This window comes from Passer montanus, unplaced genomic scaffold, assembly GCF_014805655.1.
Source record: "Passer montanus isolate IOZ18808 unplaced genomic scaffold, ASM1480565v1 scaffold13, whole genome shotgun sequence".
In the NCBI taxonomy this organism is placed as follows: domain Eukaryota; kingdom Metazoa; phylum Chordata; class Aves; order Passeriformes; family Passeridae; genus Passer; species Passer montanus.
Window position 1 is genome coordinate 6,380,082 of NW_024359832.1, and position 27,972 is coordinate 6,408,053.

At 37.1% G+C, this 27,972-nt stretch overlaps 2 protein-coding genes across 8 annotated transcripts in view; both read right to left on the bottom strand.

Moving 5' to 3' along the window:
- WDR19 (WD repeat domain 19) overlaps nt 1-25,458 on the bottom strand; it is a 39,509-nt gene extending 14,051 nt beyond the window's left edge. The window contains exons 1-27 of one of the 4 annotated variants that reach the window (XM_039698943.1): nt 25,423-25,458; nt 23,863-23,954; nt 23,713-23,778; nt 22,073-22,198; nt 20,264-20,379; nt 19,600-19,715; nt 19,188-19,268; nt 18,729-18,841; nt 17,312-17,485; nt 16,035-16,105; nt 14,728-14,900; nt 14,515-14,629; nt 13,668-13,774; nt 13,127-13,249; nt 11,686-11,835; nt 11,016-11,163; nt 10,183-10,387; nt 9,442-9,601; nt 8,736-8,846; nt 7,004-7,113; nt 5,843-5,900; nt 5,473-5,619; nt 5,278-5,360; nt 3,975-4,058; nt 2,782-2,928; nt 2,237-2,361; nt 444-556 (exon numbers count right to left, since the gene is read on the bottom strand). In XM_039698943.1, coding sequence (XP_039554877.1) covers nt 444-556; nt 2,237-2,361; nt 2,782-2,928; nt 3,975-4,058; nt 5,278-5,360; nt 5,473-5,619; nt 5,843-5,900; nt 7,004-7,113; nt 8,736-8,846; nt 9,442-9,601; nt 10,183-10,387; nt 11,016-11,163; nt 11,686-11,835; nt 13,127-13,249; nt 13,668-13,774; nt 14,515-14,629; nt 14,728-14,900; nt 16,035-16,105; nt 17,312-17,485; nt 18,729-18,841; nt 19,188-19,268; nt 19,600-19,715; nt 20,264-20,379; nt 22,073-22,198; nt 23,713-23,778; nt 23,863-23,954; nt 25,423-25,428 — 3,120 coding nt within the window. In that variant the 5' untranslated portion in view covers nt 25,429-25,458. The other 3 variants (XM_039698942.1, XM_039698941.1, XM_039698944.1) reach the window with 3 other exon arrangements.
- Nucleotides 25,459-25,665: 207 nt separating this feature from the next.
- The window catches only part of KLHL5 (kelch like family member 5), a 51,147-nt gene continuing 48,840 nt past the window's right edge, over nt 25,666-27,972 (bottom strand). For all 4 annotated transcript variants that reach the window (XM_039698968.1, XM_039698967.1, XM_039698966.1 and 1 more), the window contains one exon: nt 25,666-27,182. In XM_039698968.1, the coding sequence (XP_039554902.1) occupies nt 27,126-27,182 (57 nt within the window). In that variant the 3' untranslated portion in view covers nt 25,666-27,125. The remainder of the gene's footprint in view (nt 27,183-27,972) is intronic.

Genomic DNA, 27,972 nt, shown 5'->3' on the forward strand with positions numbered 1-27,972 from the left:
GTTCACAGACTTGTAACTGATCAAAAGTGTGTCAATCAACATACTTCAATTAACATATTTTCTCTTTTTAAAAAACCTTTCAGTTAGGGCATGCTACAGCAATTAAATTAATTAGTTACTCCACTGAAAGCCAATGAAATGTAAATAAATTGCTGCTGCAGATCATGATATTCAGAGGTTCATTGACAATAGTCTATCGCTGATTCACCTCAAGCTTCTACTACTATGAAAAACCTGTGTGCGTGGCAATGTATTATTCATGGAACACAGCCTAGATAACTGTAAATGTAAATAGTTTGCTTACCTTCTTTACCCTTTTAAAAAAATATCAGTATGCCATCGGTTAAGGCACTTAAAATCTAATATGAACTTTCCTGAAGACTGTATTTTAAACAGTTTCTATAAACATTTAACTTTCACTGGCTTATCCTTTAAGTACTGACCCGTCCATATTGACCACACAGCAAGAAAAATTTCCCCGCCTGAAAATGTTTCTTTTCTGCTTCAAAATAGAGTGCAATGCTCTGATAATCTTCATTGGTAGTACTTTCAGAACCTGTAACAGACAGATCTGAGTTACAGCAGGGTATTCTTATTAAATAAGACAAAGACCCTACTGAATGAACATATTCCTATTCTACTTTGTTTTTCTACTGACATTCAAAGAAAACCAAAGCCAGACAGACCCAAATTGTCTTACACATTTTTTTACTATTTAATCAGACTAAATGTCAGACTAATAACTGTTTCCACAGTTCTTACACCATAATGAGACTTCTGTTGTTCACAGAATCATAGAATAATATAATAATTTGGGTTTGCTGGGATCTTAAATATTCCAAGCCCCTGCCATGGGCAGGGACAACTTTCACTAGATGATCATGCTCAGGGTTCCATCCAGCCTGACCTTGGAACCCTTCCAGGGATGGGACATCCAAAACTTCTCTGGGCAACCTTTTCCAGTGCCTCACTATCCTCACAGTAAATAAGTTTTCCTAATATCTAATCTAAATCTACTCTCATTTAGTTTAAAACTATCCCCCTTTCATTCTGTCACTACATTCTCTTCTGAAAAAGCATAATACAACAGCATTGCTATGATCTGATAATGAATTTTTCCATAACGTCCAGGCAACAATAAAGCAGGGCAAGTGATGATGAGATTATCACCTGAATCACTTTCACAGTTTCAGAATATGGAAGCACACTTGTACAAAGCAAGGCTATCAGGGACAATGGAACCATGTGGCAGCAGGGAGTACTACTTAAGTCTTCTAACCAAGACTCCATTCTGCTGTACACATGTAAAACAAAGACAGCCACTACTCCAAAGACAGTTTTAAACTTCTTTTCTCCACTTAGATTACAGTTTGAGACATCCTATTTTGGATAGAAGTAAGAAAGTATAAGGAACTGTAGACCAATTGTGGCCACTTTGACAATCATCAGCAACCATACATCTCCAAGCTAACTGTTGCCAAGCTTTTATAACCTTCACAATAAGAAATCAGCATCTAAACAAATAATTGTGGCCACCTTGACAATCATCAGCAACCATACTTCTCCAAGCTGTTGCCAAGCTTTTATAACCTTCACAATAAGAAATCAGCATCTAAACAAAGAGATTAATTGAAAAGATGAGAATTTGGGAGATACACATGTGGAGCTGATAGGGCACTCTTCAAAGGTGGCTCACACAAATGGAAACTACAAAATTTGGTACAAATTGACAAGGTGGACTCTGATGGGCTTGATGGCCTAAGATAAAAGTCAGCTTCTCAGTAACATCTCCTTTCCATTTCTCACTGAGACAAGAGGAGGCCACGAAGGGTCTTAAAGAGTAGAAAAGGAAAAAAAAGTGACATAAAAGAAAGAGCTGGAACCAAGTGAAAAGGAAAAGGGAACAGAAATCAAGAACTGTACCACTGAAATGTTCCATTTTGTATCAAGGTCAAAGAAAGGGGATTCCTCAATGGGCACAAGAAAACAGTCGAAATGTCTTATCTCTATGGATAAACAAAAAACCCCGTAGGATTTGAAAACCAAGGAAATGGCAAAGCTGAAAGCAAAGTCTGGCTTGTAGGCCTGAAGTACATGCGTTACCAAATCTGGGCATGATGACTGGAAATGGGAAACAAAACTAAACACCCATTCTCTTATGATTTCAAATTGGTTAAAATTAAGTTAAAGAAGAGCAAAACATAATGCAAGCAAACTATGAGCCTGGAATACTCACTGATGATATCAGCATAAATCTCCATCTTGTTGTGCTGTTGAGCTAATGTGAAAGCTTCATTATTACACTTGGACATAACCAGGAACTGGATGGCAGAACCATAGTCACCAAGCTGCAGAAAGAATCTAATCAGAGTGGCAAATTAATACCTTAGTACTAATTAGCTTAATGAATACACCAAATGTTTTAGGAATATAGTACATAACGTACATACAAATATGACACACTTCTAATCCATTTTGTATCACGATTGTTTTAAGTAGGTTCCTAAAATTAACTTAGTATTAATAATACAGAATGGCAATTTTTTATTATTGTCTAAATGCATTACTTCACATTAATATAATTTTACTCAGAAAGCCAACAAGAACAAAAAAAAAAATCAGTACCTATTTAGTTGCCTAAATCTTAGAGAACTCAAATCAATTAACTGAATTACACAGTCATTAGCCAAGCACCAATAACCAGAGTCTAATATGTTAGCAAGCTTCATAAATTCCCAATAGATATAGACTTCTTTTTAATGTGCATAACATGATTGTTACCTGGCCACCATCTTTGCTCCTTCAAGAGATTGTGTTTCTCTCACAACATTAACAGCCTTTTCAGGATTATTTAGGTGATCCAAATATAGTCGAATTACACTATCCCATTGCTTTGCATGTTCATAAGCTATCACAGCTTCCGCGTACCTGCAAAATAATGGTTCCACATCAGTTGTTTTAACTTTGTGAATAATTCTTTATAATATGGTGTGAAGGAAACAAAGTACTTTATTTCTGTGAGATTACTTTGTGTCAACTTCCTTTCAGTTTGCATGTAATTGCATTGTTCTGCATTTACTATATTCTTTTTAGTTTCTATTTCATTTCTCTGAGAAAAATTAAAAGCAGAGGCAATTAAAAATGTCTACCACAATACTATTTTTGACCTACTCTGCCAGCATTTCTTTTGCTATATATTAAAAACAGTTCATCTCTTTTATATGAAATCCCTGGAGAGCAAGGGAATAAAAAACAAACGTGATCGCTAGGTGTACAATTTAAAAAATAAGACCTCTTTTCTGTTCTGTAGACAAGATCAAGAAATGTCTCATTCTTTCACTATGCAATTGACAGAAACAGTACTTTCCAGTCCCATCAATGCAAACACTGAACTCTGGTGCTGTTTCATATTTTAAAGTATCATTATTCCCAAGCAGTTTACTTACAGTAAGGACTAGGAAGAACTACATTGCATGATCAAATATAACCCATCTGGGGCTTTCACTTCAGCTAATAACTTTGTATTATTATTATGCAAGTGCAGCCATTAAGATATACCAATAATCTGATTCTACAATGAAAAAATTTCTTTCATGATTATTTTCCCTTTGAGTGACCTCTAAAATCACCGCTAAAGAGTTGTTAGAAACAAACTGAACTTGAAAACTCTGCTAAGTGGAATGACGTTCAGTACTTTAAAACCTTTGATGATTTTTGTTAGAAAGATATTAATGTTTAGACAGGAAAACAATTAGAAACACATCTTTGACACCAGATGAATGTCCTTAGATTATGTTTCAAATCTTCAATACACTAAGTGTAAACTTAAGCTTACTTATTTCAGAATCCATTTTCACAAGACTATTTTATGAAAGTTTCAGTATGTGTTTTAATTTATTTTACAAAAACACTAATGTATAATAACAACAACAGCAATAACATGTTTTATATTATAAAAGAGCATTCATAAGTACCTGCCATCTGCTTCCTTGGCCTTTGCATATTGTAGGTGAATCTTTGGAGATGAAACCTGAGGAAGAAGTTCACCAACCTTTACCCTAGAAAGATAATAGCTATTTAATAAATACAGTTGGTTCCAAATTTTCTCTGGTAAAACTGGCATATTTATATCAACACTGAAACGGAGTCTGAAAAAACTGATCATAATGGATAAACTTTGAATTAATTTTAATATTTTCAAAAAGTTGCACTTTGTAAGAAAAAAATTACAGATTGCTTTATGAGCATACAGGCCTTGAAGACAGTCTCTTCTCTTTAAATCTGAGGTGTACAAGCATAAGAAGTGTTAGACCAATAATTTTTACCTCAGGTGTTCTTGGATTGACCAACAGAAGAAGCACAGCATTAAAACTTTAACTTCAAAGATCTATAAAAAGCAGCAAACTAAGCAGCTGGCCTTTCAGGACAAAGGATATGAGAGACTCAACAGAGGCTGATCTTAAATCTCACCTCTCTGACTAAAAGATGGGCATTCTTCAAACTAAACCCCACCTCTGCAAGAGTAAACAAAGCTTGTACCTCCCACTTCCCAAATCAAGATGATCATTAGATGCAAGCTACTCCCCTTAACCGAGTGCTCTCCTGGCTCATTTTGTTACCACTGACAATTCTTTGATGGAATAAAATTTTCATTTTTCAAATAAATGCACATAATATTCCAACCTAATCTTTAGAGCACTCATACAAAAGAGGTCTTACTGAATTGTCCAATTGGTTCCTAATGTGAGAAGTCCATAAAATGTAATTAGGCCAGAACTGAGCCCCTAAATCTCTCAGAAAATTTGACTTTTCCAACAGAGACTTCACAATAATCAAATTAACTTAAAAAAAGAAAATTATGATACTGGCTACTCTTGAATCATTTCCAACTGTCCAAATACTCAAACTCAGCTATGCATGATATAAAACTAAGAAATCTAAATAATTAAACAGTAACTACACAAATATAATTACTATATTCAGTGTGCACTAATTTCAGTGTGGATGTGTGCGTGTGCACACACCCACAAAGAACTTGAAATTGCAGGAACCTTAAAACAAAACACACAAAAAAAGGAAAAAAATATTTCCCATTTACAGTAAGACTATATTAAAACAACATAAATTTTTGAGAGAATCTTTAGCCTGAATTTGGAACAATAAAATCAATGAAACATAGTTAATGAGGCATTTATGCCATTCAGAGAATCAATCTTTTCCAAAGAGTACCCCAGAAAATCCTCTAAAATATAACATTTCCCTGAAACCTGTACTTACCAGTTTTTACACCGGATGTATACTGATGCTGCCTTGTCATAATATTGTCCCTTTTCATAGAGCTGAGCAGCTTCTGAAAATTGCTAAAATATTGGAAACCATTAAAATATTATTTCTAAATTAAGACCATAAATAAATTACTAACCTAGTAAAATCACATATTCAGCCTTAACTCATATTAACTCTCTTGAGTACCTTCATATTCTCCAGAATAGCTCCACAGTCCCTCTTCAGTAACCTGCTGGGATGTTTCATGGCCTGGTTCACCCCTCGACGGACATCTCCCATTCGAATGGACATCTGAGCCACTCCAGCAAGGCAAACTTCATCGTGTTCCTGGTACTGGCAATCAAATGAAAAGCAGTAACTATAGATTACACATTAGAAACACCAGGTCACAAAAGCAATGGTAATCAAGCATTGAAACAAACTAACAAAATATTACAGACTTAATAACACTTAATTTAGAGATGAATTTAAAATCTGGAATTCAAATAAGACTGAAACACGACAACTTAATGTATACCGTGACAGTACAATTCTATCATTACTGAAAAGGAATTACCTTGTGGTTTCCAGTGATTCCTTTCTCATAATGTGCCAGAGCATTAACATAATCACCCCTGAAAGAAAACTGGAAGTTACACAGACAAATATTTTTAATAGGAAGAGATGTTTGCCTTCCTACGACTTTATGCATGTATCTGTCCTGAAGTAGACATAATGACTGCATAGAAGCTTGTGAGGTATGCGAGAGGTGGACAGTTACACAGAATTTCATGGCACTTCCTATGGACTTAATCAAGCTCTCAGTCAAAGAGGCAATTCCATCTCTCAATTCTGTTGGACAGGGACCAATAAATCTCCCTTGAAAGGCAGAAAATAGAATTCCCTAGAAATATCTTCAGAAATAATCTATCTGCAAAATACACCTGAATGGTCTCAGCTCTATTCAAGATTTTTCTGCAAGATAAATGAAGCTAATCTTTGAAATTACTTATAATTTCTGCAACACAAAATCAAAGGCAATTTTTTCCTCTGGAGCATATTCAGAACTCAAGTCTATATGGTTGCATTGCTTTATCTGTGTCCTTTCCTCCCCTTCTGCAACCAGCAAGTGTCCTCTCTCAATGCCAGGTGTACTGCCAGGGGATGAAGTTGTCCACAAACTATTAATAGGTAAGTTTTTCCTCTTGACTTAGATATTAAACAGACCAGGTTTCATCTGGGAAGAATTAACTACTAAATAGACTTTAAAATCATGTCAAATGGTTAACACCTTCTGTCTTTCAGGGATTTGCAGCCTTGAAATTTGACATACTTCTACCTAAATTATTTAAGAAACTAAAGACTTACAGATATTTAAAGAAAGACAGGCAAAAGGCATGGCTTTCATCCAATGTAAGAACTGTTAAATGGTTTCAACTTTCTCTATTTTCCAAGCACTTGCCTGCACCAAAGTATTTATTTAGTAGATGATATTATATTTGCCACTACCAGTGGCAAAGAACCTACATACACCAGAATTAGGAACTATGATTTACTAACATGTCTCTAGCATGAAAGATTCCTTGTAAAACTCCTCTTCGTCATACTAGAGCTGCAAGACCTCACCAAGTCCTCTCTCAGCAATGCAGTCATCTGAAATATCTCAATTCTGTGTTCTTCTATTGAGCATCACTATTGGTTTACTATTCTTATACTACAGCCTTACAGGAGAACTTACATGAATTCAAGCTGCACTGCATATTCCTTTGATATGAAAGGGATTTGGTCCGGGGCCAGACGCTTGGCCAGCTGCAGTGCTCTGTCCCAGTGCTGCAAGTCTTTTCGCATCTATTAACAAAGAACAGTAACAGTTTCTGATACAAGTATCAAATTTGGACTTCTATTCTGAACTTTAAATTATTCTAATAAATTATACAAATACTGAGTTAATATTCTAGAAAGATTCAGACAATTTGAGAGACGTTCATGATGAAGGAAGGTCTGTTAGGTTGACCCTGGAAATGAAAGGCCTGTCAGACTCACCTCAGTGCTGGGTAAAATTATGGAAAAGATTATTCTGGGAGTTATTGAAAAACACTTCAAGGACAACGCAGTCATTGGTCACAGCCAGCACGAATTCATGAGACTAAAGTCCTGCTTGACAAAGTTTATTTCCTTTTATTATAAGGTAACCCACCTAGCTGACTGAGGACAATCAATTGATGTAATCTTTTTGGCTTTCAGTAAAGATTTGAATGAGGTCTTTTAGAGAATGTAAAATATCCAGCCCACAGCTGAATAAACACATCAGGGGATGGGCGAGCAACTGGGTCATGAGTCAGACACAAAGGGTTACAGTGAATGGGGAAACATCAGACTGGGGACTTGTCACTAGTGGGGTTCCACAGGGCTCCATCCTCAGCCCTGTGCTCTTCCTGAATGAACATCTTAATAAATGACTTGGACTCAGGACCCAAAGGTATAATAAATACATTTGCTGATGACACTAAATATGAAAGAGCTCTTGACTCCCTCAAAGGCAGGCAGGTCCTGCAGAGAAACCTTGCCAAATTAGAGGGCTGGGCACTCACCATCTGTACGAAGTTTAACAAGGGGTAGTGCTGGACTCTGCACCTGGGACAGAGCAACCCTGGATGTACAGACAGATTGGGGAATGAGATACTGGAAAGGGTTCGGGGGGTCCTGGTCCATGGCAACTTGAACATGAGCCAGCAGTGCCCTGGCAGCCAGGAGGGCCAACCCTGTCCTGGGGGGCATCAGGCACAGCATCACCAGCCAGACAAGGGAGGGGACTGTCCTGCTCTGCTCTGTGCTGGTGCAGCCTCATCTTGAATATTGTGTGCAGTTTTGGGCACCACAATATAAGAAGGCTCTAAAGCTGCTAGAGAGTGTCCAAAGGTGGCCAACAAAGATGGTGAAGGGCCTTGAGAGGAAGCCATATGAGAAGTGGCTGAGGTCACTTGGTCTGTTCAGCCTGGAGGAGACTGAGGGGAGACCTTGTCACAGTCTACAACTCCCTTGTGAGGTGAAGAGGAGGGGCAGACACTGATGTCTTCTCTGTGGTGCCCAGATACAGGACCCAAGGGAACGGCCTGAAGCTGTGTCAGGGCAGTTTCACATTGGGTATCATTCAAGAAAAAGTTTTTCACCCAGAGGGGATTTGGGCACTGGAACAGGCTCCCCAAGGCAGCAGTCATAGCACCAACCCTGACAGAGTTCCAGAAGCATTTGGACAGTGCTCTCAGGCATATGGTGTGACTCATAGAGTTGTCCTGTGCAGGGCCAGGAGCTGGACTCAATGATCCTTGTGGTTCCCTTCTAATTCAAGATAGTGTATGATTCTAGTCACACAATGGCAATATCAAAACCATAAAAGGACAAAATTATCAGAAGCTAAAATTAATCTGGAAACAAAACCAGCAGAAAATAAGCACATCTTAAACAAATACCTCAAGGGCAGCAATAGGACAGGAGGATGCCAGATACAAATCCTGAGCCAGATTAAAATCACTAGTAAACATTGCAAGATGTCCTGCTAAAAGGTTGTGGTCTTCTATTCCCTGTAGAAAGACATAATAGGTGCAGAAGTAGTCCAAAAGAAAATAAATACTGTATAAATAACATAATCTAGTAAGAAAAATAAAGCAAAACAGTAAAACTAAATATCCTTACATTTTACAATTATGTGTATTGGATTCTAAAAACCAAAACAAGCCCTCTTGTGCCACTACAGCTAACACTGTCTAAAATCAACAATTTGCAGAAGTATAATTTTAAGGTGCTATTTCACTTTTAGATGCATAGATGCCATCTGGTTTTATTTTTAAATTTTTAATAGCAGTCTTCAACATGTTCTCAAAAATAACAAAAGGAAATAAGAGCCTCCCAGTGCCTGAGACATTAATATATTCTGCTGTTCTCAAGCAAATGCAGAAAGAAGTACTGTGCATTACAGTAGAGACTGCAACCACTTCAAGAGAAAACCAAGCGAACAGTCTGGAGTTTGGACACTTTATTCCCTGTATCCCTTGAAAGAACTCAGTTTCTGTATGAACAAAAACAACCCCTTCACCCTACAAAAAACCCCCAAGAATTCAGCAATTTTTGAAGAGGAATTAAATTGCCATATTTCCTAGGTAAGACTTTATATTTTACCTTTACTTGCTCTAGTGACATCACCATCCCAGCATTACCAGATGTTCGATAAACGCGGATTGCAAAATCCACCTCCATATGATGTAAGCAAGCTTTGGCCAGCTCATTCCAACAAGACTGGTCATTCAGAAGGCTGCAAACCTCCCATGCTTCAGAAAACCTACAGAAGATAAAACACATTTACAACTATTTTAATTTTAGGTATTACTCACACTCAAAACTTCCTCTCAATGTTTTTGTTTCTCTGTTAAAGAAAACATAAAAACATTTGCTTCTAAGCCATGGAGAGAGAGATGCATCAGGAAGAAAGGAAAAATCCAAATGTGTACCTTACAGTTCTATTTCTCCTGTTTCTACCACACTTTTTCAGGAAACCATCTGCTTTCCCTACTCTGGCATTCTTTCCATTATACTGATTTTGCTTTGCTTCATTACAGTGGGAGAAGAGTACGACAGAAGCACCCTCAGCCAGTTTCAGAGGAGCCATTGTCACAAAGTCCTGAATAAGTCTTGAAAAAAATTACTTTAGGCTTTTACTCAACACTGAAAAAAAAACCCAAACCCTGAACCATCACTAGGTCATTTACTTTGCTTGGTCTACCTGGAGAGCTATGTGAACTAACAGATCAATCTGATTTATCAATATTCAGCAGGACACTTTAAAATCACCAGGATATGCCATATTGAACTACAAGCACAGAAGAAAACAACTTATACAATATAATTAGGATGCAGATGTACCTTTTCAACATTAGAGTCTGAGTAAGCATTTGTCTCAGCATATCAGGTCCAAAGTCTTTCAAATTGCCAAGGAAACTGTGAGTACTTAAATAGATACTGTTTGTTTTCCCACTCGGAGTCTGGCAAGTTAATTCTCCATTATACAACAACAAAGGTTTATGGGAATAGGGGACTTCCGTGCCACCTGCCAAAATAATCCTTGATCCTAGATTCAAAGATCGGGAAGAAAAAAAAAGATGTCTTGTAAAAATCCCTACATGGTAAAAAGTATAGCAAGCAGCTGAAAACATGAATATTTGCAGGACATTAATTCAGGGTCTGTAATTCTGGCAGTCAGCAGCAACTACACAAGCACACATCTTTCAGTAAATATACAGAATGTAAAGCTTCTAAACCAGTAAGGTCCTTTTCCAAACGTTGGTAGGTAAATTTCAATGTTTCTCTCTTGCAAATATAGAAATGGCTATGTTTACAACTTTAACATTTTCAATGAATACAAGTTTTGTGACCCTGATGTAAGTTTTGTCACCCTGATCCTGACATTTTTCTCATGAATGCTTCAACATACAATTGAAGCACAATGTGTGACTTTCAGATGAAATTTTATAATAGCTAGAAGCTTATGGAGTTGAGACCAAAATGCCTTGAAGCCTTACAAAGAAACTTGCAAAGAAACTAGTTTTCTATACATAAGTTCCACTTCAAATCTTCTGTAGTACTATTTACTTCTATTTGTACTTTATTTAAGACAAAGGAAAAGTCAGAACATGTTTTACTTTAGTAACTAAGTAGTATAATCTTTAAGAACAACCTTTTTAAAGAGCTTATGGTACCTTGAATGGTATCCTTATGAAAAACGTAAGTGTATACTTTATCATCATCAAAAGCAACAAAAACACCTTTATCCATTGGCCAGTTTTCCCACAGGATTCCTTTAATGGTTGGTGAGAAGTTTGGAATCTCATATACTCTGTCATTTACCTACATGTAATGCAAAAGTAAAATTACTACCAAGTGACTAAGGTGAGAAACAAAATATTCATCCCAGCTGTGATTAAAAATTTTAAAAATAAGTAGTGCTGAAATACGAAAATTGTTTTAAGAAAAAGTTTCCTTATAAGTAGTGATTCTGAATAACACAAGAATTTAAATCTGAAGTGGAGAAAATACACATTATATAAATGATATTTACTATTTTTTAAAAAAAGGTATGGAGAGGGGAAGTGAAACAGAGTAAATTATCTGTATTTAAATAAATACACAAACACATATATTTTTGAAAATTACCGATCAGGAACTTAGTATAATTAAATTGTCCTGATCTAGTATGACAGATTTTATTTCCTTACATTACCATTAAATTATCTTCAAGTTTCCTTGACCATTTCTTCTGTCACCATACATGCTGGAGTGCCAAAATCATCTTCATTTTCCAACAAAACCACTACATAACTGAAGAGCCTGCTTGTACATATATTGTATTGGTATCCCACACTAACTTACTGGACAATAGACAAAGCCATCACTTTTGTCATCTATGAAAGCCATTCTGGTTCCATTGGGATCTGGAAAAACCTTTCTCACGCTGACAGGATGTCGATATTCATTCACATATTGCCAGTCTTCAATGAAGAAATAATGAATAACTCCAGTCTAACGAGAAATAGTAGAAAATGTTAATAATTACATCAGTAAGTGGCAAGCAGGTAATTAGTTTGGCTGTAGTGTCTTCCATCTTAGAGTACCAAGTGTTCAAAAAAAGTACTTCTAAGTGGGTTTTTTGCTTCATTCTCACACTCTGTTTTGGGTAAGACAGGAAAAACTTTTGGGGGACAAAGAAAGGATTTGGGAGCTTTCAGGGGTTTTCTGTTGGTTTTGATATTTATCTCTCTCTGCTTTGTGGAGACATCTGTGCAGTCCTCTAAACAAATGAAATGTCTGTCTCATTGCTGAGAGAAGCCTAACCTTCAAAAACAGCTGTAAAATTTGCTTCCAAGGAAGAATCACACATTCTTAAGAAGAGAGATACCTAACTCAAGGAATAAAAGCAATCAAACTGATTTGTGATTAAAGATATATTTTTTAAAAATGTGGCTTGTGACATCAATGGTAGTATTTGCACACATCAGATTGACTGGTTGCAAATTTAGTACTTCAAATTCACCAGCACCAGTTTAGGTACTTAGAAGGTGAGAAAAGCCTCACCTGCTATAAAATCACTCAAGTTATTAAACCAGTTATTAAACCAGGGACAGTGCTTCTCCCTTTCCTCTGTAAGGTCAATACAACAATCGATACCACAAAGAGCATGACACTACAATGCCAAATGCGTCCTGTATTTCCAGTGTCAGAAAATATTAAAAGGACAAAAAAACTACCCGCATACACAAAAATATCTCCAGAAAAATCCATACATATATCCACATCCTTTTTCAGTGTTCTCCTTAATTCCTATCCTTGTTGAAACATGTAAAAAGAATTGTGTTTTGAAAAAGGCTCCAGTAGCAAATCAAGGCTTTAATTTATGCTATGACATTTGTATACATCAGTACCTTTTTGTCCACATTTTTCACATCACCACCTAAATCAACAAATTTGCAAGGAAAGTGCTATGTTTTTACTTATATCTGGAAGACATTTTGTTTGCTAACCCTCTCACTAATGCAACAGAATTAAGTTCTGCTATTAAAAGCAATGTTTTGCAACAAACACTAGTAAAAGCAAAATTTAACCTTCCTGCCAATGCACATCATATAAATGCAACAGTAAAGGAAGCTGGATGCAATTTTGACTGTATTTGCTCAAAGTTCTTGTGTAAAAAATAATCCACTCTGAAGTTCACAGATGCACTTTTTATTTTGCTAAAAGCATGAACAGTAATAAAAAAAATCCAAACAGAAATATATTCCATCTAAAAAGATCCTTTAAAAGAAGTAATACTCACATCTGTACCATATATGAGGAAGTCACTAGTTAAGGCATGGCACAAAATTCGGTATTTATCATCATCTGCTGGGAAAAGTCGAGTTTCTCGTTCTTCCTGAGCACCCAAACCCTCACTTTCTATCTAAATATAAAGAACAGAATCAACTGAAAATCTCCACTGTTAACAATAGGGTATCATAGTGTTGCTTGTATCAATCTGTAAGAAAATGAGATGAAAAAGAACTTGCATATGCATCCCTTAAGAAACTAGCATCTGCTTCTGTCACATTACCAGAGACCTTTAAAACAAAACTTGTTAAATAGCTGACAAGAAAACATTTTTCTTCACCGCTTCTAGTGTAGGTTGTATTTCTAAGCCTACAGAAACTCAGCTCTCTATTTTACTTATCCAGCAAAACTATTCTGAAGAATTTCTAATTTTTATCTCCATTAACTGAATATAATTCCATTTTATTTGATTTTTAATATTACAATAACTTGCTCAGCTTATATCAACTCATTAGTTCAACACTGGCAATCCAAATTGCCAGAGCTCTTACCATATGCAGCTGGACTTTACCCTCAAAGAGAGCAGCAGCATAATCAGAATTAAGGTGCATACTTGCTACTGTCCCCAGGTACTCCACATCTTTAAGCTTTTTTACATCTAAAAGATTCAAACAGAAAAGATAAGGTAAAAATATTTTGATTTTGTACAGGTCTTCACTTAACTAAATTTGCAGCTGAGGAAGCAGATTTGAAAATCTCACAATCAAACAGAGAGGGGACAAGGCACACATAAAGAGACTTGCTTCTTAGCAGTCAGAGAACTGGTTAGAAACTATGAAAGAAACTCTTTTCCTATGCAACTCTGACTAGTATTGTTACAGTTTTATTTAATTGACTGTTACTGAAAAAAGGGATGCTTAGAAAAACATGAAAGTTTGAAATCCGCCATCTAAAATTTGCACATGGCATAACCAAATTTTTCTTATCCCATACAAACAACATGAAGATCTGCCAAACTGAAAATTTAAACTCTCTGATCATAGTTCCTAGGAACTTGGCCAGACTTAGTACTTTAAGACACAGATATATAATGTGTCAAAGGCCTGAAGTCCTTCATTGATTAACAAGATGATGTGAAAAAAACAAGTAAGCAACAGTCTACATTTCATGACCAATACTTCAAATCTCAAATGAGAAGTTTTATTTCCATTATTTACAGTGCCTTGCCATAACTGCTTCAGCCTGCGAAAATCATTATCCCATCCTAGCAGGACCATTGGCAATTCAAGTTTTTATTGTACAACATGGAATGTCCAGAACTGCTAAACACAATACTAAATTAACACAATAAAATATAGAGTGCTGCATTAGTTTTAAGAGAACAAAATTTATGCTTACTATTCTCTCCAAGTGCATAAAACCAAGCCCGATTGTTCATTCCTACAGCCAAATGATAAACACCAATAGCGACAAAACTGGGTTCCACTTCAACAGAAACTGTGACTGGTAGCTCCTGTAAGAAAAAAACCCAAAATAATACAATTTTCATCCACTTTTAATACTTACTTTAATAACATCTCCATCAAGTTTAAAAAGAAGAGGTTATCATACGCTTTCCACATGATTTGCTATGGTGACTTCAAGCAGAGAAGTGAGGTATGCAATCCGTGTACTGCAAGCATCTCCAAGGATTGGAAGCTTTGTCAAGAAAACATGGAGGGATCCTCTTCGTGTAGATACTGCCAACAGCTGTCCATCATCTGTCCAAGCCATCTGATCTACACCTAAAATATTCACAAGTTGTTGTAAAAAAATATAGTTCTTTAACTACTGTAACCAACAAGCAATTATTTTGCTCTTAACTGTGAAAACTGTAGTAATTAAGACCTAGAATACATGTACCAAAGCTAACCTATTAATACAATTCCAAGATCAATTAGAATCAGTCAACTCAAACACAATTAATATAGCATTTTCCCAAGAGTGAAGACTTCACAAAATCAGAGAGTGATGTGAGCTGGAAGGGACCTTAAAGGCCATCTAGGTGCAACTCACCTTCCACCAGGCCAGATTACAGATCTGTTACAAAACTGATCAACACTCTTCCTCTTTTCAACACTGAAAAGAGCACATTCAGTTCAAGCAGCACATTCAAAGCTATCCATAATACTGGAAGTAGCTAAGCAGAATTCAATCTTATTCCCCTTACTGCCAAATCAGTAAGTACTAAACACAGAACTGCTGTTTGTTCCTCAGTGTCTGAAAATGCCATCCAAAAATCCTATACTATAACAGACTAATACCAATATTCCAAGGGAGACAGGGAACTGTGCTGAAAATATCCTAAATTTCTTAAAAAGAAAAAAAAAATCAATCAAAGGAAAGGTTTTCAGAAATAAAAATGCTGGAGGCAACCAGCTACTTGACAATAACGGAAGCATTTACAAACACTACATGAGGAGATAAGGGTGGAAACTCACTACTCAAGAAAACGGTTTTGTAACACTGTTCTGGAAGCCACAGGCACAAATCCTGTACATCAGGACAAAAACAGATCAAATATCAATGTTAAAACAAGACATGCAAAAAAGCACCCCAAAAAATCATGGAAAGAAGCAGAAACCAGTTAAGTGTATTATTGTAATAATCTGAATACACTGTAACAGATTCAAAAACACATGACACTAAATGATCAAATATTCTGAGAGCTGTATTTCTCTATACTTTGAATAGGTAAAATATGCTCCCATTTTGCTACAGGTTAATAAATACAAATTGGGAAAGCAGTTTTTGAAAAATTCAGTATTTACACAGTTTTTCCAACAGCAGTACTTTCACTCCATGAACAAAGACACTGTCAAAATTCCAGTTTACTTAATTTGTAAAGTCTTCTATCCCTATGGAGAAAGTTAACATACCTTTGTTTTCATCATCCAAGTTTATTATGGCATACATTTCTCTCATATCTGTCAGATCATGGATTTTGATGCTAAAACAAAAATAAAGAGTCAGTCATTCCCACCAATCTAAACCTCAGTCATCATTAACTGAAAGAAACCCAGTCAAATCAAGACAGCCTAATGGAGCAAAAAGTAGAACACAAATGCAAAATGTCTTCAATTTCCTAAAAAACAACACATTATTATCCATCACTGTAAATAGTGTATCACTGTATCACAGTACAAAAATATTTGCTCAGAGAACGAAAATTTGAGGAAAAGGCACAAAGCCAATTTGAAAGAATTGAGGGTTAGGGAACATAGACTGTTACTCCATTTTGATCTGTTAGAGCATTTTAGTTTTAAAAGACATTACTGATGGACACACAGGGCTTGCAACATGGATGCAAAAAATACTTTCAATTCAGCTGGATATAAAAGGGACAGAGTGAGAGTTTACTTATGCTGTCATGTCACTCAATGCAAGTTAAACCACTCCTTAAAGAAATAACCTTGTACAACAGATCAAGTGCTTGAAGTTGCACCATGTTTAGCTCACAGTTATACCACTCTTGATGTGCAAGTGTCATAAATCAGCAGTTGGTCCTACACAGAGCTGGGAACAGAGAGAACAGTTTTACTCCTACTATGACACAAGTCCCCTTTTGCTGAAGAATTCAAATATCATAGAATCAGGGATTAGCAGATGAGGAGCTAAAAGAGCTGTTCTATCATATGCACAAAACATTTTGGAAAAACTCCAGTGTATTTAATTCCAGTCATTTATTTCCTTAATTGCTCACACTTTTCAACTGTTGTCTAGACTGCAGGTAAGACCAAACACTGGAGAGGAGGATATCAGGTATCAACATACTCAGTGCAGATTTAAATTATTTTTTCTCCTGCTGTTAAGCAGATGTTTATGTTTAATCAACAATTCTCAGTAAAGAAGTATGGACTTTCTTGTTGCCAAGCAACATAACAGAAAAATAATTAATCAAAAGGAAAAATACATACTAAATTTTATTTCTTTTTTGTTTACAATTAATGATATTAATTACAGTTGCAGAGATTTTTGTCAATAATAGCTTCTCCTAGCTCTAGGAAGAGCAGCAGTTCCATAGAGCCATTAATCTTACCTTTTCTAAATTCACTTCTCAGGGAGCATTGAAGCCTTAGGAAGCAGAGTGTGAATGCCCAGTAGCTCCAGTCCTGAGAGATTAATTCTATTCTTTATATATAAAACCACCACTTACCAATTGTCTCCACATGATGCAGCTTTGTTTAATGACTGTGATATAGCAATGCTGCTTAGATTATCCTTATGATTATGAGCTTGAAAGACTTCTTGTCCTATTTCACGAATGTGTGTAGAAATGACTACAAAACACCCTTGTGAGAAACCAATCATAATATAGCCATCACCATACCTGTTACAAAAAACCAACAATTTAGGAAAGAGATCTATTAATGCAATATGCAAAAAGCATTTTCTTTCAGACTGCTGTGGTACAGTCAATGCCTCCCAGTAACAGAAAAAATAAACAAATTATGGGAATTTATATATCTCATGTTGAACCATATAATATAAAATAGGTTAAGGGGAAACTATCAAAGGTCCCTAAAGGACAGAATCATGTCTGTGCCCAGATGCCTTGTAAGTCATCTTTATTGTCTCCTGTTTTCTATAATGCCACTTTATTTTCAGCAAGCTGCACACCTGGCAGTGATGCCAGGAGAAAGATTTCTGGTATCTTCATTGAAATAAGCATACAAGAAGATGGCAACTTTCATTTCAAGGTTCTGGCCTATGTGGTCCCATCAAAGCCATGTCAAAACAATAATGCCAGTCACTGTGTCCTTAAGGGCACTGCAAACACAGTGGAAGTACCAAAGCATCAAATTTGTGAATATTCTGTTTACTTTTCATAGTATCAAGTAGAAGTAAAGAGGTTAAGGCACAAATAATTAGAGCATGTGAAGATGAATTCAAACAATATCTCATTAGCTGAACTGCAAGAAAAATCATTGCAAGGGAAACAGCCCAGGTACACCTTGTTACACATGGTCATAAACTAACAAGCATATAGCTTCAGGATTTTTTAGAGTTGTAGTGTAAAGGGATGTCAATTCCATGCTGACTGAACAGGCATTAAACTGTAATGATTCGAAGACACAGAAATAGTACAGCTACTTTTTGGTACAGATCTGAAGCTTCTAGCTTAGGTTTTCTTCATAGGAACATGACCAATGGTATTGCACAATAAGAAGGCTACAAGAACTTTGCACAGCTTTGCAACCCAACAAACTAGCTAAAGGACACAATTCCACCCCTAGCTCCTCCATCAGTTACTCATCCAAACAGAAAACAAGCCATAAACCCGTTTAATCTTCTGTCAAGACAGCAACATATTTTTGTTTAAAGCTGAGCATCTCAACAGTGATTCTGTTGGAATATACTGTTTTTATAGCTATTGAATCATCAAGTAGAACAATTAGAAAATGTAGACTACCCTGTGTTTGGAAAAGAATTACTGAGAAGTCTACAATACAGCCAAGAAAAATCCAGTCTGAGCATGGGTAGATGATTTTGTTTCTAGCATTTATCAGAACTACTTGGAAAATACTCAACTTCTTAACACTAGAATAATTAATTAAGAAAGTTTTGCTCACCATTTGTAGCTTACAATACTGCCATAAGGCTGCTGAAATTTCAGATCAATTGGGTTATCAGGATCATTCAGATTAAAAAGGAAGAGAGTCTTCTTGCCAACCACTACACTGACCTGCCGATGAATGAAAAGAAACATTAACATGAGAAGAATGGCGTAACTTTAAAGCAAGGCCTTATATTTTCACTAAAAGATGAGAGCTAGGAATTTGAATAATCCTTAAGAATCCCATTGATCTTAATTCTGAATCTCCATCAACAGTAGAAGAGACTTTCAGGACGTTCCCCTTCATGGGCCAGTGATTCACAAGTCTAAATGCAGGCTCAGCAGAACACACATCTCAAATTCAAGACTTTCTCCTACAGAAGTCAGCTCCATTTCCTCAGAAGAAAAGGTCACATGGAGTTATCCTGTTAGATTATTCCCACTTGAACTACAGGATTTTGTAGTGACTTCTTACTGTGCTTTCCCTGGTTGATACTCTTTCATCAGTCTTCATAACTGAGAACTGCATGTCACTGGGATCCGAGCTGATTGAGGTCTGCAAGAAAGAAGTGCAGATTGAGAAATCAACAGTTAATGTAGCCCATACTGATGATAAATAATTGCATTATTTCTGCCACGTATAATTTTGCATAAGGACAGACAGGGAAAGTTACTACTACATTTAGTACCAAAAGCAAGAATATAATTGGAGAAGACATGACCTCAGTTTGGGTCTTAATGACATGTTAGCATAAAATATACTGAAAAAAGAAAAGCTCCTTGTCCTTGAAAGCCCTGGGATTCAAAAGGCACAAGATCCCATAGGTCCCAGCTTTCCTGGAAACCAGGAGTACATCTTAAAATCAAATGTCCATTATAAATGCTACCTGTCTTATAGTATCCCCTTCCTGATTGCTTATAGTAATCATTCTGTCTTCACCTCCTAAAGCAAGGAGGTTTTCAGTACTCCAACAGCCACAAGTAATCCTCTTAGTGTGTTTACCTGGAAAAGAAAAAAACCTATACAACACAAATCAAACACAACCACAAATAAAAATATTGTCAGAATGTGAAACAGCCTGTCAGAGCAAGAGCCCTGTTTATAAAAATCTGCTCTCAGATGGAAGTTTTTTGACTTTATATGAAACAGCACAGCCCTTGTTCTTCCATTTCTTTGCACCACATTTCTGGGAAATGTGTTACATCCTTAGCCTTTATACCCAGAGGTACTCTAAGCAGGTAAGAAAGAGTAACTTAGCAAATGAACAACCACACAATTCCTTTGCAAGAAAGGTATCACAAGTTCCCCAGGAAGCAGTAAGGCAGTGTTAGGTATTTGTGTGTATGTATACATACATACACATATATATATATCTATAAAACTTAGTATTCTCTAAAAATACTCTCCTGAGTACACCAAAGTAGAAGGTGCAAGCTGAGTATGAGCACATTTTTACCTGCATGTTCACACAGAGAACTGGAAAGGAAACTAGTTATATTAGCAAAATTCCACTTTCACATGTGCCAGAGTAGTTTCAAAGCAGTCCATACCAAGAACAGAAATCTTGCGAGACGTCTGACGGTTATATATGAGTAAGTTTCCCTTTGTTGTTCCAACAGCAAGTAAAGCTCCAACTCGAGACCATAACAAGAAAGACATTGCATCCCTAAAACAAAGAAAAAAATTACTTTGTATAGCAGAGATTCCTTTCATGTGTTCACACATTAAAAATAAATTAAATAAATTTTACATTTGTCTTCAATTTCTATGAGTCATACAGACCAAGGAGAACTTTCAAATTAAGCAAATGTTCTCGACCAATATCAGAATTATCTAAGTATGCAGAAGATAGTAAAAGTAATAAAATTTTTATTAGGCAATGTAACATGACTTGTACTAATAAAAATGGGTCTGCAAACATCAACAGTCTTTGATGGAACCACTGCTAATTTTCCAGTCGCTTTTTGTATTGTTTTTTGTTTGTTCTTCAATAACCCTATGCATTTAGGCAACTCAAAAGCGAGTAGGTCTGGTTCTAGTCAATGCAATAAAGAAGTTAGGAAGATCTATTTTAATTTGAACTTTCAGATAGAGCAAGGCCATTTTGGTGTATAATTAAGGCTATACAGATACTATATATGATGTAAAAAAATCAAGTGCCCCTTAAGCAAAAAAACCTATAAACCAGAATTTTCTAATTAGTGCAGTCTCTCCCAGCCTTTTAAGTTTCAGTCTAGGCATGCAACAGAAATTTGAAATACTGACATGTGAAATGACCTCCAAAATATTTGGTTTGCATATAAGGGTACTTTTCTAATTTCAAAAAGGGAAGGATATCAGAAAAGCCTCATTATCACACTGTTTATGTCTTGGTGCTTGTTCTGCTTAAACAGAACTTTTTTTGTGACAAAAAATGGATCAGGGACTTACATTGATATATAATGTCCTAGGAAGACTGCCTCCAGTAAGCAATTTACCTCCAGTATTAGAAAGAAAGATCATGAAGGAACTGCAATTTACTGCAGATCATTCTGTACCTTCTAAGCTCTTTTTTGCTTGCATACTGCCAGGTTACTCTTCTCCCCATAGTATTTGTTCACACATGAAAATGGTACAATATGGTCTGTTCATTCCCTCAATATAATATGTGTATAACATACATCTTAACAAACATAGGAAAGAGTTGTTTCCACTCTCTCTCCTACAGGAAGAATGTTTATGTAGAATGCAAGAGTTTAGTGGAATAGACTCAAAGAAGCCAGAAGTTCAATTGTTAAACCAAGCTTATCTATTAACCCAAAGCTTGATGGTTATGCAGACACCAGAAGAGTCTAAAGTCTGTGGCCAAATTCAGAAAGGTAAGGCTTCAAACCTTAGATATCTCCTTTCATCCTAAACTAGTCTACTTTGTGAATAGCATTTTAGCCCCCTTATCAATCTAAGGGGGAAAAAATTCTTAGCACCACTGACATCACTTCCTGTACTTTTAAGCTCCCTTTAGCTGGTGTGAAAGACTTAGGAGAAAGAGTAGCAAGTGCAGATACATGAAAAATTCACCCATCCTTGTTGCTACCACAAAGTCGAAACATTGAAGAGAAGTTCTCTAGAGACAATAGCACTGCTGACACTCAAAAATTAAACAAACACCCTGCAACCCCCAAAATCCCCATCCACAACCAACACTTCAAAACCAGCAAATCATGTAAAAATAATTTAGCAATGAACTGTAGCATATTAGTTTAATTAGTATATATATTATGAGGTCTCTAATAAAAAGATGATCTTGAAAAACAGCCTCCACGTCAACAAGTCACAGTGGTCCAAGTCTTTAAATACCCACATTAAAAAAAAATTCTTACCTCATGCCACTGTCTACTTGGCTTGTTTTGCTTGTGATTGCATCCCACAGAAATATGGTGCTAGATTTGTCTGTGATTATTGCTAAAGTATCTCCATCCTTATCCCAGTCCATAGCAACACAGTTCCTGAAGAAAGAAAAAAAATCACTAGGAATGTTAAAATGTGTTTGTAAGTGTACAGAAACAGCCAGTACTATGCCACTGAGTGCTATTTTCCCCTTCTCCTCCCCTGCAAACCCAACTGCAGATTTATCTGTAAACTAGTTCTATAGCAACCCCACTCTTATTCAAATCTCACAGATGACAGGGACTGAGAGGAAGGTCATAAAATACACTGCTACCTATGTTTTAGTACTTGAAATACTGCCACTTTGATTTTCAAGAGACACCGAGAGTCCTCTGTAAGGCTGTGGTTTGTTAGAAGCTATTCAGAGTTGGGAATATTTTTCTGATAATACACCTCTGATTCCACACAGCTTTCCTCACTTTGCAGAGTTTTCTGGAGAGAATATGCATTTATCACACATTGTGCAAAACACTGCACAGAGAGCTGGGCCATGGATATTACCAAGCAAAAGGGAGTGACACAGCCACACCATATTATGAATGACTCCTAACCCAAACAGCAAGGTGTGATGGTCAGTGAAATACATGTGAGTCTGGTAAAGACAATGAGAATTGCACCTCTTGGTTTGGTGCAAGCTGGCAACTACCATGAACTACAAAAACTGGATTTCTAGACTTCTTGGGGAACTAAGTGATTCTGGCTCATTTTTACCAATGACACAGGGCTATGTAAGTGACAGTCTGGAAATTTAAGTTATACTCTTGACTTGAGGTTTCAGCCTGAAAGACCAAGGGAGTTTTGCCTTGACTAAGGGGTTTATTTTAATCAAAATTCATCAGGTAGTTGGAAATAAAATAAAAATTTTGCATGATGACTAAGAACAGTTGAAGTGCTAAGAAGAGAGGAACAGTACACAAATGAAACTAACACGAGGCAATAATGGTGCTCAGTAAAAATGTGTTTATTGAGCAAACCAATATGATGACCCAGTGTTGCTGTGGAAACATGATTCTTCACAATGTCACACCATTTTTTCCCTAGAGAGGTTTCCCAGTCCATATCCAGCCTGCTCCTATGGTCTCACTGCCTTTTAAGAAGTTCAATGTATCTCCCAAAGTACATAAGTTTTTAGATTTAATCTGAAAAAATCCAGTTTGTAAACTCCCATACCACTCTCTGATGTGAACCAAAGTGTGATAAGCTTTGAAAAAAGTATCACCTTGACCTAAAGCAACAATGCCAATGTGTACATTTATGCCACTGATGTGAACAGAAGCACAAAACCAAAGAAGTACATTTCCTCAGCAAAGCCATGCTAACAAATTGTTAGAAAATCAACAGTAGCAAGAATGCAAGGATATATTGCACACAACCTCATTATGATCCTTCTTAATGTGATAGGTCTTTTTTTTTACATTTTAATGACATAATTTGTCTTCTCTGCCAGGTATGTTCACCAGAGATAGTATATCATCCTACAAATTTCTAGCATTGTCTAATGCACCTCACCAGAAGAGAAGCATTTTTAAAGAAAACAACAAAGAAAATAATTTAAACCTATCTTGGTACCTACCCTGGCAGGTTGATTTCATTTCTCTTCTGTCCATGACGATCAAAAATTTTCACAGAACGATCACCTCTAGAAAAGATTAATATACAGAATAATTCCCTTTCTTAATCAGTAATTCTGATGGACAAATGCAATGAATAGTTGCAGACTTACCCTATTACAGCAAGAAAATTTCCTAAAGTTTTCTGCCAAGCAAACTGCACAGGAGAACCAGACCAAGCTTTTTCATACAGACTGAATACTTGCTGGGGGAAAAACAAAAGTAGGAAATGATACATCTCAAAATCATAATATATAAGAATACTACAGCTGCCTAGCATGTTAGCAACTGAGTACTGTGGAGATAAACCCTCCCCGCCCCCCAACAATCCAAACCAAACTTCTGCGTGATTCCAATGCACTGAAGTACCAAAATCCCAGATAAACATTCAATAAAATGTTTAAAATCCCAGATAAACTTCAATTTGAGTGGAAAAAACTGAAATTTCTGCTGCTAGGTGTTCGCATACAGAACTGCAACTCTATTAATAATAAACTATTATTTTTGCCTCTTATTTACAAGAATAAAAATTGCATGAGACTCTCCCCTTCTAGTTCAAAGACAACATTGTTAATAGTTCTCTAAATTTAATGGAGAAGTCTGGGACCAGAAAGCATCCTTAGTTTGTAAAGACAGAAGGCTCAACATTCACTCTTTTAGAGATAAGTAACCTTTTTGTTACTCTGAATTGCTGGGTCTTAAAAGCTAAGATCTCAAACCAACACACTATAGAAAGAGATTCTGACTTCCAACAGAGAAAATTTCTGAACATCTTTTTCCTTTCACACCACCCACAGATATTTTTCTGTAAACTGGGTGTAAGATAAAGCCCAAAAGTTTGTTTCACAGCTTGCTATCGTGACTTATATCCCTACATGTCATAAGATAAACAGCAACACCTGCTGTCCACCAAATGCCTGTGAGGTTTCCTCAAGTCTGCCACAGGTTCTTATCCCTTCTTTTTGGGTCAATGTAAACTGAGGCACTCTTCACACTGAATCTGTGTTCTGCTCACAAAACCAGCAAAAACACCACCACCACATGCCACAGTCATAAACGACATCTGACAACGACGTTGGATTTTGAAAAATAATTTAAGGAGGAGGGCTTGTGAGAAAGATGATTTGAGGCATGAAGCACCTCTCCATCTATGAGGAAAGGCTGAGAGAACTGGGATTGCTCAGCCCCGAGAAGCGAAGGCTTTGGCGTGACCTAATTGTGGCCTTCCAGTACCTGAGGAAACACACAGGATAGACAGAGAGCGACTATTATAAGGGCATGCAGCCACAGAGCGAGGGGGAACGGCTTCAAACCGAGAGAGTATGTTTACATTAGTTACTAAGAGGGATTTCCTGCGAAGGTGGAGAGGCACTAGTACAGCTTCCCGCACAAGTTGTGCACACCTCATCCTCGGAAGCGCACGAGGACAGGCTGGATGGAGCCCTGGGCTAGTGAAGATGTGCCTGCCCATCGTAGAGCTGTTTAACTCTATGCCCTTTAAGCTCCCTTCCGCCCGAAGTCCCTCCACGCCAAAGTAAACAACCGCCGGAGTGCAGGCACGCACACCAGGCCCCCTGCCGCTCGCTGGCGGCCCTTCCCGCCGCGCCTCCCTGGCCGCCCAGGCCGCAAGCGGCACGGCCCGCTCGCTCCGCGGGGCGGGAGCCCGCACCCACCTTCATCGCGGCCCCGCGGGCTGCCGGCACCGCGCATGCGCCGCCCGCCCGCCGCGCCGCCGTTACCGCGGAGACGGAGCGGGCCCGGCCCGGCCCCGGCCCCGGCGGGCGGAGCTCGGCGTGAGGCCGCGGCCCCCAGAGCGGGGTGCGGGCAGCGCTCAGAGGAAAAGGAGGGTTTTAGACCGCAGGCATGCAGAACGGGCTTCTAAGCCAGGGAATAAAGGCACACAACCCGCCAGCAAAGCCTCTTGAGATCAGCTGTATTCCAACTGCAAAGCTTCATCACAAAGTGTCACCGATTTCTTTTAAAACAATAAATAGTTCGCCGAGAGCGTTAAAACACGTGTTTGAAATTACAAATGTACAAAGGACTTTGGGTATCGGGCACTTCAAACTTTAAAAAAAAAAAAAACAAACCCAAAACATTCAATGAGTTCACATCTTCCCGTTTTTCACGCGCGGTGATATTCGGGAAACATAAGGGACAAGGCACGTAAAAGCAAATACAAAAAGACTTCTCCCGAGAACATTTAGACCGTTCAAAGCAATTCGGTGTAACAGCAGAGGGCTCGAGAAAGGCAAATTATGAAGTATCTTAAAAAATTAGGTAACTGTTAAATAAGGTAACTAATTTGATAGAGCCCTGCGAGGAACACTTCGCTGTCCTGTAAGATGCTGAACATGCTTCAATGGTGGCAGCTGAGCATCTGGCAGGATTGGGCCCTTTACATTTTTAAATAACCTTACAGGAAAGACAGACAGTTTCTTCATCTTATAAAATTATACTTCTCATAGTAGTGCAAAGCCTCATTTAAAAATGTAATTAGTCTAGATGTAATGGAATGCTTCAAAAATTCCAAAGTGCAAATATTAAACTTATATTGGTTAATTGTTAATCACACTTTAGAATTCTTCCAATAATGCACACAAACAGCAAAGTAAATACAAGAACCAAAGCAGAGGAAAAGGTATGATGTTCTGCATCTTGCATAACAACTTTGAAAATCCAAAAAGTACACTGGATGTCAAAAATATCTGCCAGAAATTATTAAATAGCAGGTTTCTGTTAGCATAAGACAATATTTAAAATAAGGCTTTGGTTAAATAAAAAGTTTGCTAAACTAGGAATGATGCTAAAAAGTGCAAAAGATTCACCAAATACACAACTTCATTTCCAAGGCAGGCATTACACCTGCCATTTACAACAGTTTGCATTGGTTTGCTAGCCTGCCTTGTAGTTACTCAGATACTTATTTGCATTTATTACAGGCAAATTAAATCTATGGGGTCCAATCCTATAACTTGTTTCATCCAGAGACAGACCCAACTATATCAAAGTATATCCATTTATAGCATCATTGCTTTGCATTTAGGGAAATCAAGGCCCCGGAACCATAACATTTGATTATGATACTGAGTTCACTCATTTTCTTAGCATGTCCTAAACAGAAGTCCTCTACTGCCAACGGGCAGGTTGCAGTTGACTTTCTTACAAGTAGAATTCTTGTAACATATGCATAACAAAAGTTTTTTAAAAGTGCTTAATATTGGTCCATAAGAACATCATGTCAGCTTCAGACCAAACACTTCGCTGTGGTAGATGTCCTGCACTTGGTGTTGAGTGGTGCACTTGTAGTTTGCTTGAGGAAAAAGTAATCCTCTGAGTCTAAACAGGAGAATGTCACCTTCCCAGAGAAATTAATTCAGAGTTTTACAGTCACAACACATGCTCCAGCTCTTCCTAAGCACAAAGGTGCAACCTGTAAACAAACAAACAAATCATCAGTGAGATAAATGCAGTCAGTTTTAAGTGATTTCTCCCCTAATTATATGGCTGCAGCAGAATGACAATATCACCCATGCTCTGTTAACATGACTTACAAATTAGTCCAAAATTGGATACAAACACAAAGAAAAGGTAAAGATATTTTATATAACAGAGTGAAGCACTCTGAAAACAATGGCAAGCCCTAATGACATCAAGCAATTCTTAATGATAATTTCAATTATTCAGTATCACAGGAAAAAAAAACCTTTGTTATAGTACAAACTGGATACCTGAGCTAGACAGTCAGATGATTGAGTAAAGGGTGGTAAAATAATGCATTTCTCAGAAACAGAAAATGCCTAAAATTATAGGGGCAACCTCTCCTTTTTACTTCATTATTTGATAAAATCCTGTTAAGAGTTCTTGAAATCAGAATAAAATTACCAGTCTTTATTCTTTAATTGCAAACAGAATTTACTTCTAGCAAGACCCTTTTCTGCTGAGATTCTGCTGGACTTGAATGGAGGGCAGTAGTTTCTAACATTCCCCTTTCCTTCCCCTCTTAACTTGCATAGTAATGCAATGTATGTGAATAGCACACCAAGTGGTACAGAGACTATCCTGAAGACAAAAACAGCTGTTTATGCCAACTCCCCTATTTCTTTTTTCCCCAGGAACAACAGACTTTTATAGAGCTGTCTGTGGCTCTGACAACCTTCACCTAAGAAAATTCCACTGCCTTCTTCTGAGTTGTGTGAAGATGAAGAGGTGGAAGACTGCTG